Source organism: Lepisma saccharinum, chromosome 24 (assembly GCF_977018435.1).
Source record: "Lepisma saccharinum chromosome 24, izLepSacc3.1, whole genome shotgun sequence".
Lineage (NCBI taxonomy): Eukaryota > Metazoa > Arthropoda > Insecta > Zygentoma > Lepismatidae > Lepisma > Lepisma saccharinum.
The window spans coordinates 54,045,859-54,063,033 of NC_139252.1; the positions used below are offsets into that span (position 1 = coordinate 54,045,859).

Here is a 17,175-nt window from a genome sequence, read left to right on the forward strand (position 1 = left end):
ATGACAGAAACAGGTTAGGCGCAGGGAGATCCTTAATTGTGCGTGTCAAGCGGAGGTCCGCCATATTGAATTCAACGGAAAAATTTCAAAGGAAAGGGGGTGATGTGATATATCAAATCAGGCTAGAATTTCACGAGAAATGAAGTGAAGAAAGTTTTTTTCCAACGTATCTTTAGCCAGCAAAAAGCTATTACTACATGCTCGTAACCATTTTCTTTCGAGGTGTTAAAAACAACCTTCAATGATGAGGGCTACTTGGATTTGTTAAGTGAACAGGTTTTTCATCCTAGCTTACGGCATATGATACTTCTTCCAGAGTTTTTTAACAGGTCAGAGTGCGACCACACGATGGGAACATTTTGACAATTTCGTCATGGTACATTTCTAGGTAGATTGATGGCAGGGGATCTATTAAAAGGGCAGCACGTTCGCCAGATCTAACACCTTAGGACCTTTACCTTCAGAAATATTTGTAGACAATGGTGTATGCACTAAAAGTCCTTGATATTGACCATCTGAGAGAAGACATAGTTGTTGCTTGCGATGATGTTGCACTTTCTATATTGCAAAATGTTCTATGTGAGTGTGAGAGACGTCAACGACTGTGCTCACAGGAACATTGAGAACATTAAAATGTGCAGATATCGTAAGTGAAAGATATGCGTAGAACTTTTTTGCTGGCTAAAGACACGTTGGAAAAATTTTCGTCACTTCATTTCTCGTGAAATTCTACCCTGATTTTATATATCACATATCGCCCCTTTACTTTGAAAAATTATAAATTAGTTCTTCATGGAGTTCAAAGTAAATTTCACAATAAGTATTTTAGGAGCAAAGAAGTGTCAATGAAATATAAATATAATATGGTAACTTAATGTAAACACACAATCGTTAAGTAGCCTCCGAAAATTGGTTGATCATTTTGGCAAATCTGGCAATCGCGGCGCTGATAGTTGACGTATCGTCACCGGAAATCCTATGACTGGTATGTGTAGTTTATATTGACTTTGCCTCGACGCCATTTTGAATTCGGTTGTGAAGTCACAATCGTAATCATGTCACAATGCGAGTAGAAACATTTGGAAAGTGGTTTAGGCTTGTTTGATGCTAATTCTTATTTATATATTGATTCAAGACACTATTAAGCGTTTTGTGTTGTGTTTGTAGAAGAGTGCTGAAGAGAACTGTCAGTTGGAGCATCTAATTTGTTGTGTCACCATTAAGTTTCTAACAAAAATTTGAGTGAAAGGTAAGCCCAGGATTAGGCCGTTAATTGAGTATGGCCTAGTATTGCGAAACAAGTTTCAAGTGAAACTCTTGATTCATGGTTCCAAAGTGTGAATTTTGAATAGTTTGTTGTGAACGGTATGCATAAAAGAATTTGAAACAAAGCACAATTTAATACGTTATAATTCGTATTGACCTTGGCTAGTGTTTTCACAAAAAGCCTCTCAGAAAAGAGAATCTTGGTAGTGCGTAATTAATCATCCATAATCAAGACAGGAAAGTTGTTATTAAAATTTTGTTCGTTAACAATGCGATACACCTCTAAAAAAATCCACTTGTATTGGCTTTTTTCCCCGATTTCCACACGTGACACCCGCATTTTAATAACAGATTCGTGATTAGAAGGCCAAATTTAGTTACTATAAAAAAAAAATGTAAAGTGTTCCCCTGTGCTTAGCACCACGCCATGAAGGCGTATAACGGGTGTGGGGGGGTAACGCCCCACACTTTCTTCGGCTAGAATCCGGTCGTGAGTGGGGGTGATGTGATCAGTATCACACCCCTGACCGCCTTTACCCCCCAGGGTTTCCCCCAGGTACCCATGTCATTTCGATGCTGGGTGGGCACCAGGGCCGCTTCCAACGTTGGAAAATTCCCTGATTTGAACCGGCTGGTGATCCAACCCGGGACCTTTAGCATGTTAGTGAGACGCGTTACCGACTGATCCACCACGGCCGCAATTGAGTTACTATACCAAATATTAACGAAATTGGAGACATTCTCTATATTGTAAATTCGCTTCTTTGGGGGTAACAGTTTACTATCCTTCGGACACCTATAACTTCTTAGTTTCGTCAATTTTTGACATCGAGGGTTTGGAGAATGACGTGTGGTGGGTGTGTTGTAAAGTTTGTGCCGGGTGTGGACAAACCATTGGCGCTAGCCCCACGAACCATTGGCGCGTGGATAGGTTAGTAGGGCCACGCAAAGGTTTCAATAGTGAAAAAGATAGCACCACGAACCATTGGCGCTAGCCCCACGAACCATTGGCGCGTGGATAGGTTAGTAGGGCCACGCAAAGGTTTCAATAGTGAAAAAGATAGCACCACGAACCATTGGCGCTAGCCCCATTAACCATTGGCGCTAGCCCCATGAACCATTGGCGCTAGCCCCACGAACCATTGGCACGTGGATAGGTTAGTAGGGCCACGCAAAGGTTTCAATAGTTAAAAAGATAGCACCACGAACCATTGGCGCTAGCCCCATGAACCATTGGCGCTAGCCCCACGAACTATTGGCGCATGGATAGGTTAGTAGGGCCGCGCAAAGGTTTCAATAGTGAAAAAGATAGCCCCACGAACCATTGGCGCATGGATAGGTTAGTAGGGCCACGCAAAGGTTTCAATAGTGAAAAAGATAGCACCACGAACCATTGGCGCTAGCCCCATGAACCATTGGTGCTAGCCCCATGAACCATTGGCGCGTGGATAGGTTAGTAGGGCCACGCAAAGGTTTCAATAGTTAAAAAGATAGCACCACGAACCATTGGCGCTAGCCCCACAAACCATTGGCGCTAGCCCCACGAACCATTGGCGCGTGGATAGGTTAGTAGGGACATGCAAAGGTTTCAATAGTGAAAAAGATAGCCCCACGAACCATTGGCGCTAGCCCCATGAACCATTGGCACGTGGATAGGTTAGTAGGGCCACGCAAAGGTTTCAATAGTGAAAAAGATAGCACCACGAACCATTGGCGCTAGCCCCATGAACCATTGGTGCTAGCCCCACGAACCATTGGCACGTGGATAGGTTAGTAGGGCCACGCAAAGGTTTCAATAGTGAAAAAGATAGCCCCACAAACCATTGGCGCGTGGATAGGTTAGTAGGGACATGCAAAGGTTTCAATAGTGAAAAAGATAGCCCCACGAACCATTGGTGCGTGGATAGGTTAGTTCAGTTAGGTTGGGATACATAGTTAAAATTTGGTGTCAGAATGCGAAAAATAAAGTTAAAAAGAAATAGATCTGATTAAGTTTGTCGACGGGCATTTCTTGGGTTCCGAAGGTTGAAACACTGTATAACAATTGAAAATCGAGAAAAAACAAGGCCGATGCGTCATTCCTACGCGTTATTATTTACGAAGGTGTCCGCGCCATGTTGTGTGTGAGGCAAATGGAAAGGTAGGAGGAAGAAGTAGTCGTAAGGTGAAAAATTGCTCTTACTTTCATCAAAACAACGTCAATACATGTTCAGGAATGTTCCGCGAAGCAGATACGTAAGTTCGAATGTCAAAAATTTGGCAAAAGAGAAGCCGGACGTGCAATTATGTAGGAAGGTGTACTCGCGATATTGTGTCTCAGGCAAGGAAAAACACCTACCAGAAAGACGTTCTGGTAATGTGAAAGATTGCAATTAATTTCATCAAAACAACGTTAATACATCTTCAGGAATGTTCCGCGAAGCAGATACGTAAGTATCAATGTCAAAAATTGACGAAACCAAAAAAATAGAGGTGTCCGAAGGATAGTAAATTTTTACCGACAAATAATCAATCCTAATATGAAAAGTTGACACTATTTTATGGAAAAAGGCATAACTTCACCTTAAAGAATGTTCCGCAAGGCAAAATAGGTAAGTACCAGTGGTAAAATTAAGGAAATAAATGAGTGAAAGGTGTCCGGGCGATATCTCATATTAACCGAAATCTGTTTGAAGGATAGTAAACTAGTACTCGTTGGGGTAGTTTTGATCCATTTTAATGCGAATGCATGTTGTTTTCTGCGAAAATCTCTGCCCGACATGCTGTTTCTGCTGCTGCCATTTGCTTTCTGCACGAGAGCACAATGTTTCGTGTGTCAGATGACGTAAACCCCGTAGTCAGTGTTTCAAACTCGCCGTGTTTTCACTATAACATGACGTATCTAGTATTTTAATTTTTTAATTTTTTTTAACTATACATGCCTAACCTAATCTAACCTAACCTTACCTTATGGGAAATGGTTTGTGGGGCTAACGTCAATGGTTTTCGAGGTATTAGCATAATTTCAAATCCTGGTACAAAAGTAGGTATTTTCCGGTGAACAAGGTTGCAACACTGCATAAAATATATATATTATTTCACCTAAAGAAATGTTCCGCAATGCAGAATAGTACGTTAGCAATGTAAAAAAGTGGGAAATAAATTATTTATAGGTGTCAGCCCCTATAGTAAAGTAGTACATACCACAAACCGTGTTTGCAAATAGCGTGGAAGTTAATTTTTTAGATCTACGTCAAAAAGATTTTTCAGAACTTCTATGATGGATTCATATCACAGGCGCAAGTCTGAAGATTTCGGATCATGGATTCATGACACAGGTGCACATCTGATTTTTTTTCTTTTTCTTCTTATGATCGACTTGTGCAATGGGAACATTTGCGATTTCAATATGTTATTTGTGTGATATATTGGCGGATTGGACATTTCACACATTGGATTTCATTTATGCGACTTCAGAAATTGGAATTAATTATTTATTTTTGGCAACTGCAGGCAGTAAACAGGAGGGTTGTTTTTCTAAATGACTTGTGGGATGGGATAATTTGCAACTTCTTATTTTTATGATGGGAAGGGAGTGGAGGGTGGTATTCTGTGGATAAGGACATCAAGGACTTTCAACATAGGAGTTATTTCATTTTTGGACTTTGAAATTTAACTTTGACACACAATTCAGTGCCTGGCCTTGGTAAAAAGAGGTAAGTTACCTTCTTAGGTTTAATTTTAGCCTTCATTTTTGGTATCTTCATGTGTCAATGCGGAAAAAAGAAAAATTACCTTATGGAAGAATGCATGCTTCCCATGGGCAAGGCAACAGTTAGTATCATATAATTAAAAAGAGTAAAGTGCTCCCTTGTGCTTTGAAGGTGTATAGGGAGTTTGGGGTTAGGACCCCACACTTTCTTGATCTTGGCGGAGCTGGGGGTGATGTGATCAGCACCACACACCTAGCCGTCTTTACCCCCAGATTTTCCTCCAGGTATACACTTTACACAATGCTGGGTGGGTGCCGGAACCGCTTGAACAGGGTGAAAAATGTCCGGGTTCTCCCCCACCGGGGATCGAACTTGGGTCTCTAACGACTGAGCTACCGCAGCTCATATGATTGCAGAAGTAAATTGGAACCTTCCTGACACTAAACAGCAGTTTTCATGGGGCTGTTTACCCACCAAACCCCCTCGAAAATTGCGTTGAAATTTGTATTAATAGACAGATTATGATGTTTTACGTAATATAAATTTAGTTTCAGTTTGCGGAAGAGACAAATAACGTGAGATATTCGATCACAAAGTATGACCCGTGTAAGCAAAAACCTGCCATTTCGGAGTGCTTTTGCCGCTTTTTATTATTAAGTATTCACGCTCAAATAGCGAAAGAACACATCAGTAATAACTATTAGTATCAAACCTAGCAATCCTAACCTAACTATGTAAACTTATAGTGGCTGTTGTAGAATGTCGTTTTGGGTGCTATATTCACTTGTGCGAAGCCTTCAGGCTCTTCAAGGTAAAGTAACAGACTTACTTTACTTCACTATAACACATTTCTACGAGCTAAAATCAACTGAATACGTTCATAAACAACAAAATCTTCTTATACCTTGCAAAATATTTTACTTGAAACATGTACAATGATAACGCATAATTACTACCATCATGACCTAATTCTTCAAAATAAATTATATACGTACCTTGAAGGGATGCAGTTTCCACTCAGTAGTTGCGTGGAGTAAGGTAATAATAGTGTCTTTGCATGCAGAGAAGAAATGTGTCAAGTGGTAGACGAATCTAATACCACTCACCATGTACAGAGCACGCTGGCTGGTAGGTCCCACTCATCGCATGAAAGTTAAACATCTTTGTGTTATGACGGTCAGCTAGGTTTAGCTCTAATACCATGAAAAATAAATTTTCAATGTATTTATGTTAATGGAAGCAAACCTAACTAACCTACCCTAACAACATACACAATCATCGTGTGATGTCTGAACGAGAGGTTGCAGTAGTGTTGTGCCCATCGGAACACGAAGGTGTCTTGTCTCTGGCCGATTAGTAAGACCTGATGTCGATCATGTTGTGCGTGATGTCATAAATCTTACGCATAAAATCGCTAATTTCTCACTTGTAACATATCTCCGCAAGCTAAAAACGACTACAAACATTCACATGAATGATAATCTTCCTAGCCCACTAAAAATTTTCCAGTTTCTCGCAGGGGTACGGAGGGTCAAGCGTACAGTTTACATTTCGACAAAGTCCAATTAGGGACAAAAAATAATGTTATCCCTACGTTGGTATATGTGTGAGCGTGGTGCTCACCCTGGTTTAATTGTGTTTTTTGGGTCCAGATAATGATATCACTTTTCTTTTCACCATTATACCAACCGCGTAACAATTTTTTTTCATGCATATATTTCTGTGTGCACAACAACACAGATCAAATTCCCTGTGAAGATGTGCCTATTTTTAAGTGTTTTTTTTTTACCTCAATATATTGGACGGGATGAAACTAGGAAGTAGAGTGTACATCTCTCTCGTCAACACTTAATAAGTTATTGAATTTATTAGTAATGTTGTGCAAATTAGTTATCAAAATTAAATTCCAAATGAAATTTTAAGAATTATGTTTTCTGCGATAAATTCTCACAAGGTAATAAGTAATAGGCTATTGCAATAAAAGAATATCATTTTGTTACATAATATATGTTCATTTTGGGTCATTGTAGGTCAGAAAAAGCTTCACCTTATTTCGACTACGTTTTTACTGCCCATTCTCAATTCGTATCATCATCAGTTCATCACCTCTTAAACATCCTTTCTGTAGTAAAGAAATACAGTAGACTCGCGATTATCCGAGCTAATTGGGACCGAGATTACCTTGTATACGGAAAACTCTGATAATACGGAGATAATGTGCTAATAGGTCGTAAATGATGAAACAACACTTAAAACTGTATAGTAATTATTTATTACTAGTACAACATAAATGAGAAGATTACTTGTTCCACTTAGAATAGGCCTACACAGACTTAAACACCACCATAACAATCGGATACACCGACAATGTAATGAACACGTGCAACGCGGACGGTGACTCGACTCCATAAACAAACAGGGGTTTGCGTTATGAAGCACGACGTTTTCTAACCACTCCCTTGGGTAACCCGGAGCCTCGGTTAATCGCGAGTCTACTGTAAATAAATATATTTGAACCATCTCTGAAACGAGAGAAAAACATTTTTGGACTGAAAGAAGATGCATTTCGTTCATATAGTTTTTTCGCACTGTGTGTTTCATACCACCAGAATTTTGTATTTTTTTTATTCATTAAATATGTAATTAAAACTGAAGTTATTAATTAATTTGGATCACATTTATACGTCCTTTTTCAGTTTTTAGGTCCTTTTTTGATATTTTTAGGTCTTTTTTGGCAATTTATGGGTGTTCAACTTCCGAGCCCTTGTTATTACTTTCTTGTGACAACCAACGCACATACTGCTTCCAAACATTTGCAATTTTATTAGCACACTATCCTCTCAAGCTTCTTTTCATCAGTGCAAATGACTGATGGTGATAATCAGAACAACCATAGAGAATATATTTTGTTAGATTCAAACCAAGTATTGGGGGCTCCCCGATGGAGCAGTGGTTGCCTAATGAAGGGGTTCCAGTGGAGACACACAGTGCTTCGGATTCCACTTTAAACTGTATGTTCAGTTCCAAGTAGCCTTTCTGTGCGTAAAGTGGACTCAAATCAATAATTCAATCATTCAAACCAAGAATTCTGGGCTTGGTAAAGCTTTTATTTTTAATGTGAGACACAGGGTGTTGCAAAAAAACTGTAACTTAACAATGTGTGTTCTGCAAACTTTGAATTACTTTTCTATTTCAGCACCCTGTATAAATGATCGCGGTTGGCCCAACTTCCAATTTCCAGATACCATCTTCAGGTTTTGCAGTTAACTCTTCTGCATCATGCAAAGTCACTACATTTGTACATGATTAGTCACTCCAACTTATAGAAGGTTTTTTTCTCATTCAAGACTGTTATTTAGGTATGCCTCAAGTACGGTTTATCAGAGCAGATCCTTACTTTCAAGGGTAGATGAATATAGGTCGGTATGGTGCCTGAATTTTCAAATAGTGTTTTTAATAATTTTGAGTTCACTACGGAAATTTCCATTAGCTTTTTTAATGTGTGACCAGTACAATATATGTTTCTTAATGTTGTGTTTTCTGCATTACATGCACTATTAAATCAGCGTAATAAACATACCGTTAAAAGTTGTTGCACTCTTGTTAACTGACTTGTAAAATCTGCAGTGATATGGTAGAATTGGCCATATATTAGAATGTATTGCTTAGTTAATTGTGGTCTTACCAGTAGGAACAAGAATTAATTGCTTTTAATCCAATCTTGTACTAATTAATAAATATATGTTTTAAGGTCACATTTCAAAATGTGTAGCTTTATCTTAGTTGGGTCCATGGCTTTTGCAACAACAAAAAACAAGAGAATAAAATGTCTGCAATGTGCTTACTGTTGTGGAAGTATAGAATCTCACCTACGATATTACTAAATGGCCTACAGTATCATATTTTTCTCTGGCAGTCATTTACAGTGAAATCATGATTTTACATTTTCCCACAATATTTTTTCGCCCTGGTTTTCTGAGCAACATGAAATTGAAGTTCCTCTGGGTACATATTTACTGAAATGAGATCTTAAAATAATTTTGGAATGCATGCATATTAATCTTTATACCCAGTCATTGTTTATCTCTGGAGCAAGGCCACACAAACCGGCAGAGAAGAGGGGGAAATATAGTGGGCAGAGTGAAATAGTACACGCTGCTACAAGGGCTGGTGGCTCCAGTCACTTCGCCCCCTCCACGCAATCCTGTTCCTTCTCGCATCTTCATTGCTGGAGCCATCTTACATCACTACTTGCGCAGACACTTGATTGTGCTTGCTTGCTCGAGAGGTAGGCAGGACAGGGTTTAGTTTGTAAGCTGTGGTGCATTATTATTTATTTACACGTTTCATTGTATTTTTTCCAGAGTACCTAGAAGTCTTACGCTGAAGAATGAAGAGCAGGTTTTGTTGTGGACAGCTGATTGACACATTTGAAGCCTAGCATCTGGAAGGTCACCACATGGGAATTTGAACCACCCTTTTCCAAGGCGATATTTGTGAGCAATGATGGATGAAGAAATGCCCGAGTTCAGCTCTACCGAGGAGGAGATTCAGTACTGGAGGGAGTTAGCCATGCAGTATAAGCAAGAGTAAGTAGTACTATTAGCTTCTTTAGTATTGCTTCAAACTTTGAAGAGCTTGGCATATTCTTTCATGTTTTACTAAAGCTTGACGCCCACTGAGACACGGAGAAATGTCGGAAAAGAAAGGAGCAGAATTTCTGTTGGCCGCTGCAGGGAAACACACGGAATGGAAGCCAGACTTTAGTCTGCAGGTTATCTTAACCGTTCGCAGGTTGTGTGAGAAAAGTAAAGTTGATAGTCCTGCATGGTGCCAGAGACCAGGTTTTTAAAATATACTAAATTAATGGTATAAGGCATTAGACTGTCCCAATTCTCAAACTGTGATGTTCAATGTTAATGTTATTAATGTTGCTTTAACTTATGCATGTTTGTTTTTATATACAAAGGCTGTCGCAGAGAAGGTGAGACAGATTGTTTCCTGGCTTGGCAACACTGCCTGTGGTTTCGGCACTAGTTGCGTCGTGTAGGATGCCTCATTCTGTTTCCGTAGCAAGTTGTCACATGTTGCGAAACCACGTTAGTGAGCAGCTGTGTTGATTTACGTGGAACGTGTTTCGTTTACCCCTCCAGGTTTTTGTGTATAACATTGCTTTTCGCGATGAGTATTCAAGATGAACAGCGACATGCCAAAATTTTGTTGGCGTTTAGGGAAAAGTGCTGCGGAAACATATGCAATGTTTCAACAGGCATATGCCGATCAAGACAGATTGAGTAGAGCCACAATGTACCGATGGCACAAGTTGTTCGAAGATGGGCGCGAATCAGGCGCTTTGCTTCCGAATCCTGGACAAAGACCGTCCGTGATTAATGAGACGCTAGTGAATACTGTTGAAGCAATTATTCGTAATGATAGGCATATGTCTGTGAGAGAGCTAAGTGCACATAGCATACTGCATACAGCCCGGACCTTGCACCCTGCGACTTTTGTCTATTTCCACTTTTAAAGGCAGCTTTACGTGGTCGTCATTTCATGACAAACAAAGAAGTGGTCACCGCAGTGCAACTTTTCTTCAGTTCGCTACCTGACAACGGATTTTCAAAGACATTCACAAAGTGGCAGGAGCATATGGATGCTTGCTTAGCTGTCAATGGTGCCTATTTTGAAAAAGATGTACGTCGATTCTGAATAAAAATGTGGTTTGTAATTTTTTTTTTTTTTTTTTTTTTTTTTTTTTTTTTCATTTTAATGATTCTTCGAGGGTCCATGTACATGCTTGTCTTTTAACTGCTACACAGTCACGACTTTTTGACCTATTGCGCTCTTTTTGGTCTCAAGCGGCAGCTAATGAACCAAATTTTCACCCTAGTACATTTGCTAGCCAATGGAGGTCGCTGTTTAACTATACAGGAATTAGTCTCACCTTCTCTGCGACAGCAGGCGAAACTTCGCAGAATGGCCATCCAAGAGAATCCGCGGACCCAAAGACAGATGGTGAATCATCTAACTATGTCTTTGGAAACTGTTAACCGCACCTTGCACCTGCATACTGGTGGTGGCTTGTGTGCACGGCCGTGTTCTCGTCTCCTTCGTTGGAGAACTGAACGCTGGGGCCATGCAATCCTTATACTTGCCAATCACATTCTTGAATAAAGTCAAACGAACGTCACAATCCTTGCTCTTACACTACTTTCTGATCATTGACACACTGAACTTTGTGTCATAACGGGCTACAACATAACCTTCCCAAAAGCGACTAAGTTTTGGCAGCATTTTCGGCCAAGCGAGAAAACGCAAACACTTGGAAATTTATACAACGTACTCCTCCCAAAAGTGGCTCAGTTTGGGCAGGATTTTCGGCCCAGTGAGAAAACACAACCACTCTTTTACAGCTCACACGCTACACTTACAAACGTGCCTGACCAAGGTTGGGCAAGTTCTTTCTGAGCACAAGGGGAAGGAATCGCGTTTGGTCAAATATACGCTGAACAGCCTCTGTATACACAGGCCAAGAACTCAGGCACACTTGAACCCATGCTGTCCCACAGTTGGAGCCCAAACACAACTCCTTAGACCACACGGCCACGGAGGACAATGGCGGCGCTAGTGTTACTCAAATATAAATGGCGTTGGTACAGGAAAAGCACAATGTGGTGGTATGCAGAGACAAAATGTTTTGTGGAAGTGCAATGAAACTTTGGTCGTTAGTTTCACAAGGATCCTCCGCCATGTATCATCATCAAGGCATGAAAAGAACAATTTTTATTGACATGGAGTGTGATTAAATGTCATGGTGGCAGTAAACCCCAAGTGCCTGAGGAAACATGACAGTTAATAGCAGTGCATCTGGATTTCTTTCTTTAGGGGTATATCAAAGACATGGTGTATTCTGGCTATAAGATAGATGATCTACAAGAACTGCAGAACCATATTCGGAAAGCTCTTGCTTATGTAACGCCTAAGATGCTACAGAACACATGTTAGGAGATTGAATACAGGCTGGACATTCTCTGTACAAGCAGTGGAGCTATACTGTGAAGCTTGACGAGTTTGCCTTCAAAATGTATGTTTTTGTTTATAGCCACTCCTTTACATATTAAAATAACACACTTTGAAAAACTGTCAGTCCCACTCCGGACACCCTGCATTTACAATATCAGTTCCTAGTAGCTTTTTGAGATATTTATGTGTAGAATCTCGTCATCATTCACCTCCAGCAAAGTTTCAAGATGTGGAAGCTTCTTTACAGAGTGGATAAAATATCATTTTGAGGTTGTTTTTTTTACCTTTTTTTCTTTAACCTTTAGCCTACTGGCACATCCCCTACGGACAGGAACATTTGAAGTGCCCGCTTTTCAAACTTGCCACAAAGTACAGACAAAATCGTAGCTCGAGAAATGGTTCTTGTTTCTTGAAGACTTGCATTTTAGTGAATGTGAAATTAAAAAAGAAGTCATATGACACACCCCTATGACCCCCCACAATAGATTGAAGTGAATTAGGAAATCATAGTATGTAGCAGTGGTACATTCCTACAACCATGCAAAGTTTTATTGAAAACAGATCGATATTTCTTGTGCGAAAAAAAATTACAATGTAGAAGAGCACCAGTGTTTCCAGCTTATGGAAACAATTTCTGGAATTTTAATAGTAACAATGGATATATTGTTTTAATTTGAGTCTGTCATACCTTCATATGTGTACTTATAAATGGAAAAGATAAACTGAAATATCGTATGTAGTTTAAGATATTATATGTTACTTGGTACCATGTTGTAGTGGAAGATATAAATCCTGCTTGTGCATAACATAATACACTCAGCGGGAAATACATTTCATTCACATTTTATTTCAATTGGAATTCACCGTAATGTTCCGTGTTAGTCTCACAAGAATTTGGTAGCTTTCTTAGCCATATTGTCTCAGTTGCTGTGAAAATTAAGTACACATGCTACGAAGTTTCATGGTGTTTGTTGAATGAAAGAATGACATAGAGTTATGTCAAGGGGATTCGCAACAGGATGGCTCCACGTGCCATGCACCAAATGAGTCCTTGGTGCTGATCCAAAGTGTCTTTGAGGACCGGATAAATTCCTGAATTTCCTAAACTTATGGCCACCGAGATTACCTGACTTAACCCCCTCCCCCACTTCTTCCTGTAGGGGTATCTTAAGTTAAGGGAAAAGTGTACGAAACACGTCCTCGGGCATTGGACAAATTGAAAGAGAGCATTATAAACAATATATAACCGGTATTGACAACAACTTACTTGAACAAACGACCAGAAACATGGAAGAATGTGTCCAGCTGTGCTTTCAGGGGTGAGGATACTTTCAGCATGTAATGTAAAGGTTATTAAACTCCCATATTTATACCACATTTCAGATGTAATGACTTGTTGCTAGCTTTATTCTAGTTCGCATATATTGATAATGCAATGTGTCAGTTTTGTATGAATCACCCTGTATATCTCCCATCAGGCGTATGGAGGTTATTTAAGAAAAAAACAACACACAAAATTTTGTTTGTTTTTCAGCACACTTCATGTAGATATGTTTTTAATGTGAAAGTTGTTTTCTGATCAACCTTACCTTTCTGTAGTGTATGCATACAATGCTATACTACATTGCAAAAGAACTGCTTGTAGCAAACTACCACCTCCATAGTTTCATGGAAGTTCAGCATTTTCTCAGCCTAATGCTGTGTCAAAAGGCTAAAACACCCTTGTTCTTGCCCTTCAATTTAGGGCATGCATTGTTTATCCTGTATATTGGATAATAACCCGATTATCCTCTATTTCACCTTGATTGCTCCCATGCTTCTCTGAACCTACAACTCCTAGGTCGATTATGTGTCATTTCCATGATGAAGTAGATAAGCAGCAAATGTTCGATAATGGCCGGGAGGATAAAGGATGGTGTGTGGTTGTTATTTACTTGTACTCAAACTGCAAGTGGTAAGGGATATGGAGCAAAATGTTATCACTACAATACATGATTAGTATTTTGTATGTTATTGTACACAAAATATTTGCTATTTTTCTCTATGAAAGTTTTTAAGAGTTTTAAAGCAACACAAATTTTGCATGTTTACAGTTTACATATTCTTTCAAATCAGCTTCACTGTGTCGTTACATAAAATTTGTTCTCAGGTTTTTTCTTTGAAATGTATGTGTATATAAGAGCCTATTAAACACAATTGATACAGGCATGCAAATTTCGTTTTTGATGAAAACACGAAATATGAAATGACGTGCTGTAGTGTTCATTTTCATGTTTCTGAAAGGTGTGAGGTGCATTTTCCTACCCTGTTTTGTCACGAAATAATGGGAAATTAACTGCAAAATGCGAAATATACTCTTAAACACGAAATTTACTGTTTATATACAGACGTGACACTTTTTGAAGTCTGAAGTATCCTGTGAGTTATGGAATTCACGGAAAATGGATTAATTCTGCTGTAAATATTTGACAAGCAAAAATGGACCCCTTGATACAGGAATAAACTTAATACTCTGTTAACTACATAAATGTGCTATTAGAAGGAAAAAGTTTGTTTTGTGTAATAAGTGCAGTTTTTAAATCAAATTTAGGATTATATTCACTATTTTAAAACCAAAATGTCATTTTATATAGCACTTTTGATTTGATTATTCACCGCTGTAACACCGACATTTTATTTCATTTACCACTTTTGAACCCGAAATCGATTCTGTTTTCGTACCCAAATTTTGTTTTTAATTTACCAAAAATATGTGACACTAACAATTGATTATGAGATCAGTGTACTTTCAGCAAAGTTATTTGATATCTACAAATTACATATGTACTTTATTCTGTAAGGTATTTAAATCACTGATTTTTTTTAAAAAAAAAGCACATGATTTAAATGAAATAACCTTGTTTCTTTTATGAAACTTTTTTTCTCTTTTATTTCGTAGTTTGATTTTTTTTGTTTGACCTTTCTAAGTGGTTGTTATCTTTTCCTCCCTCAGAAAACAAGAAGCCCAGGATGAGCTGGAAGAGTTCCAGGAGAACTCCAGGGAACTGGAACAAGAGCTCGAGACCCAACTGGAGCAGGTGGAAGGGCGGAACAGGGAGTTGCGATCCGTGAACAACAGGCTACAGCAGGAAAATGAAATGCTTAGGGTAAGCCAGGGTGTTTTAAACAATTGTGCTAATCAGTGTTTACTTTCATTATAAACTTATAGGCTTATTATCATTTTAGATACACAGGATACATGTCAACTCTCGATTCTACGACCCCGGGTATAACGACCCTCTCGAAGTAACGACCCTTTTCCCGGGAACCGTGAAAAATTTAGAAAAAGATAGAAAAATTTGAAAAAAAAAAGTTGAAAAATTGAAGGAAATCGGCCGAAAAATGCGTTGTTTTTTCCCCACTCATTTCCTTCACGAGCGCTCTACCGCTCACAATTGGGTCTGAACTAAAAATAGACACCACCACACTATGCTTGAGTGATATCCAATAGCACTTGACCTCTGCCCTCCCCTCCCTCAAGTGCACCAATGTTACCCCGCACCCGACGGCCGCTACCCAACGCGCCAGGCTTGTTTTGCCACGCTTTCTCTTGGATACGCGAGAAGAGAAGATCGAATGTGCTTGGATGTTATTTTAAATCGACCTTTTGTTTCCTTGTCCTAAGAGCTGCTGAAAACTCGCGGGGGAGGGTGGGAGCAGCCCGAAATGACTGTTGGACTTGCAGTCTTTGCCAATGTGTATGGCAGGTCAAGCTCTTTCATCGATAAATACACCACCTTGAGAGATAAGATCGCAGGAATGTTCGAAAATACAGATGTGTGGCACCTGGAAGTCTGGCCCATCTGTCCAGTTCAGCAGGTTCCCGTGAGTGAGCAACTCTCGGCCTTGTAGCCGACAACTTCCGGTAACCGCTTTCATTCATAAAAAAGCGAAACTGTTAGAGATAATCAAAACCACATAGGTGAACTAAAGATCGTCAACCCGCTTAATGCGTTGACATCCAGGTTTCCACAAAAGTTTACTTCGATCTTACGTGCATCATAACTCCCATTTCCCACTTCATACGTTTTCCTAATTGTGTCGATGTCGTAATATCTGCTAAAAAAAGTGTTCCGTTGGCTTACTGACTTCTCCCTCTTTTCCTGTCAGGAAACGTTGGGGGGGGGGGGGGGGGTTGCGATGCAGATTGTTTCAGCCACGATTTTCTTGCTGATGCGGGCTGATTACAGGCGAGGGTGGAAAAGGACCCATCCCTCTTCCTTTCCTTTGACGTCTAAAATGGGGCAACCAGTTCTGGATATATTCTTGAAAACGAACAAAAACCATAGAACAAGTAAAACAAAAAGGGACGACCCCCTTTCCCCAGCTCATTCTCCGCCACTGGTGTGCACGGCAATGTTGATAATTGCAGAATTCAGTTGTTTTTTAAAATTTATTTATTATATATTTTTTTTAATGCTGTTGTCTGCATAGGAAATATTGCCCGTATTATTGTCTGTTGCGTGGTGGTAAACGTAAAGCAAGGGTCATTTCTTTCTTCTTTACACTGCTGTTAAAAGTTCCGTCTTCGATAGTTGCCTTATCTTTAAAATGCTGGGACTTTTCTCTTCCGCCACCTGTTGCTCGAACTTCCAGCCGGTCTCTTTGTTTTTAGGATGCAGCTGGCGCCAGTGTTTTGTCTAGCGTCTGCTAAGCTCTTGCTTGCAGATAACAGCGATGACTCATCCAGCGCAAAGAAAAAAGTTGTTGTTTTGAATCTGGCAAAGCTGTTTTGATTTGAGGATAACGAATTCCATCTCCAGAAAGCAAAACAAGAGTTAAAATAACTTCATGTTCTGCGCCTTCTGATAAGCACAACTGTAAATTTAATTTACCTTTCTTCAGAACCATTCATGTGGAGGAAAAAAAAAAAGTGTGTTCAATGTAGGAATGGTCGCTGAGACTGATTAAAAATACATTATTCAAGGTTAAAACGTTTGGAGGGGTGGGTGTTTGACATCGAGAATACTCCTAAATTCAACATTAAACAGGTAAATAATGATCTACCATTTTGATATGTGAAAATGCATGTGAAAATGCGCAGTTTCATAAAGCTTGTTTTCAGTTCATTTTATGCTGATGGGCTAATCGGGACTAAATATACAGTTTAAAGTGAAATTCAATTCCAAACCCGAATGATTATCAACTGCCATGA

At 39.4% G+C, this 17,175-nt stretch overlaps 1 protein-coding gene across 5 annotated transcripts in view; it reads left to right on the forward strand.

The window, feature by feature from the left end:
- Window positions 1-1,019: 1,019 nt before the first annotated feature.
- LOC145977990 (nuclear distribution protein nudE-like 1-A) overlaps window positions 1,020-17,175 on the forward strand; it is a 61,200-nt gene continuing 45,044 nt past the window's right edge. For all 5 annotated transcript variants that reach the window (XM_083110345.1, XM_083110348.1, XM_083110347.1 and 2 more), the window contains exons 1-3: window positions 1,020-1,249; window positions 9,323-9,547; window positions 14,974-15,127. In XM_083110345.1, coding sequence (XP_082966471.1) covers window positions 9,462-9,547; window positions 14,974-15,127 — 240 coding nt within the window. In that variant the 5' untranslated portion in view covers window positions 1,020-1,249; window positions 9,323-9,461. The remainder of the gene's footprint in view (window positions 1,250-9,322; window positions 9,548-14,973; window positions 15,128-17,175) is intronic.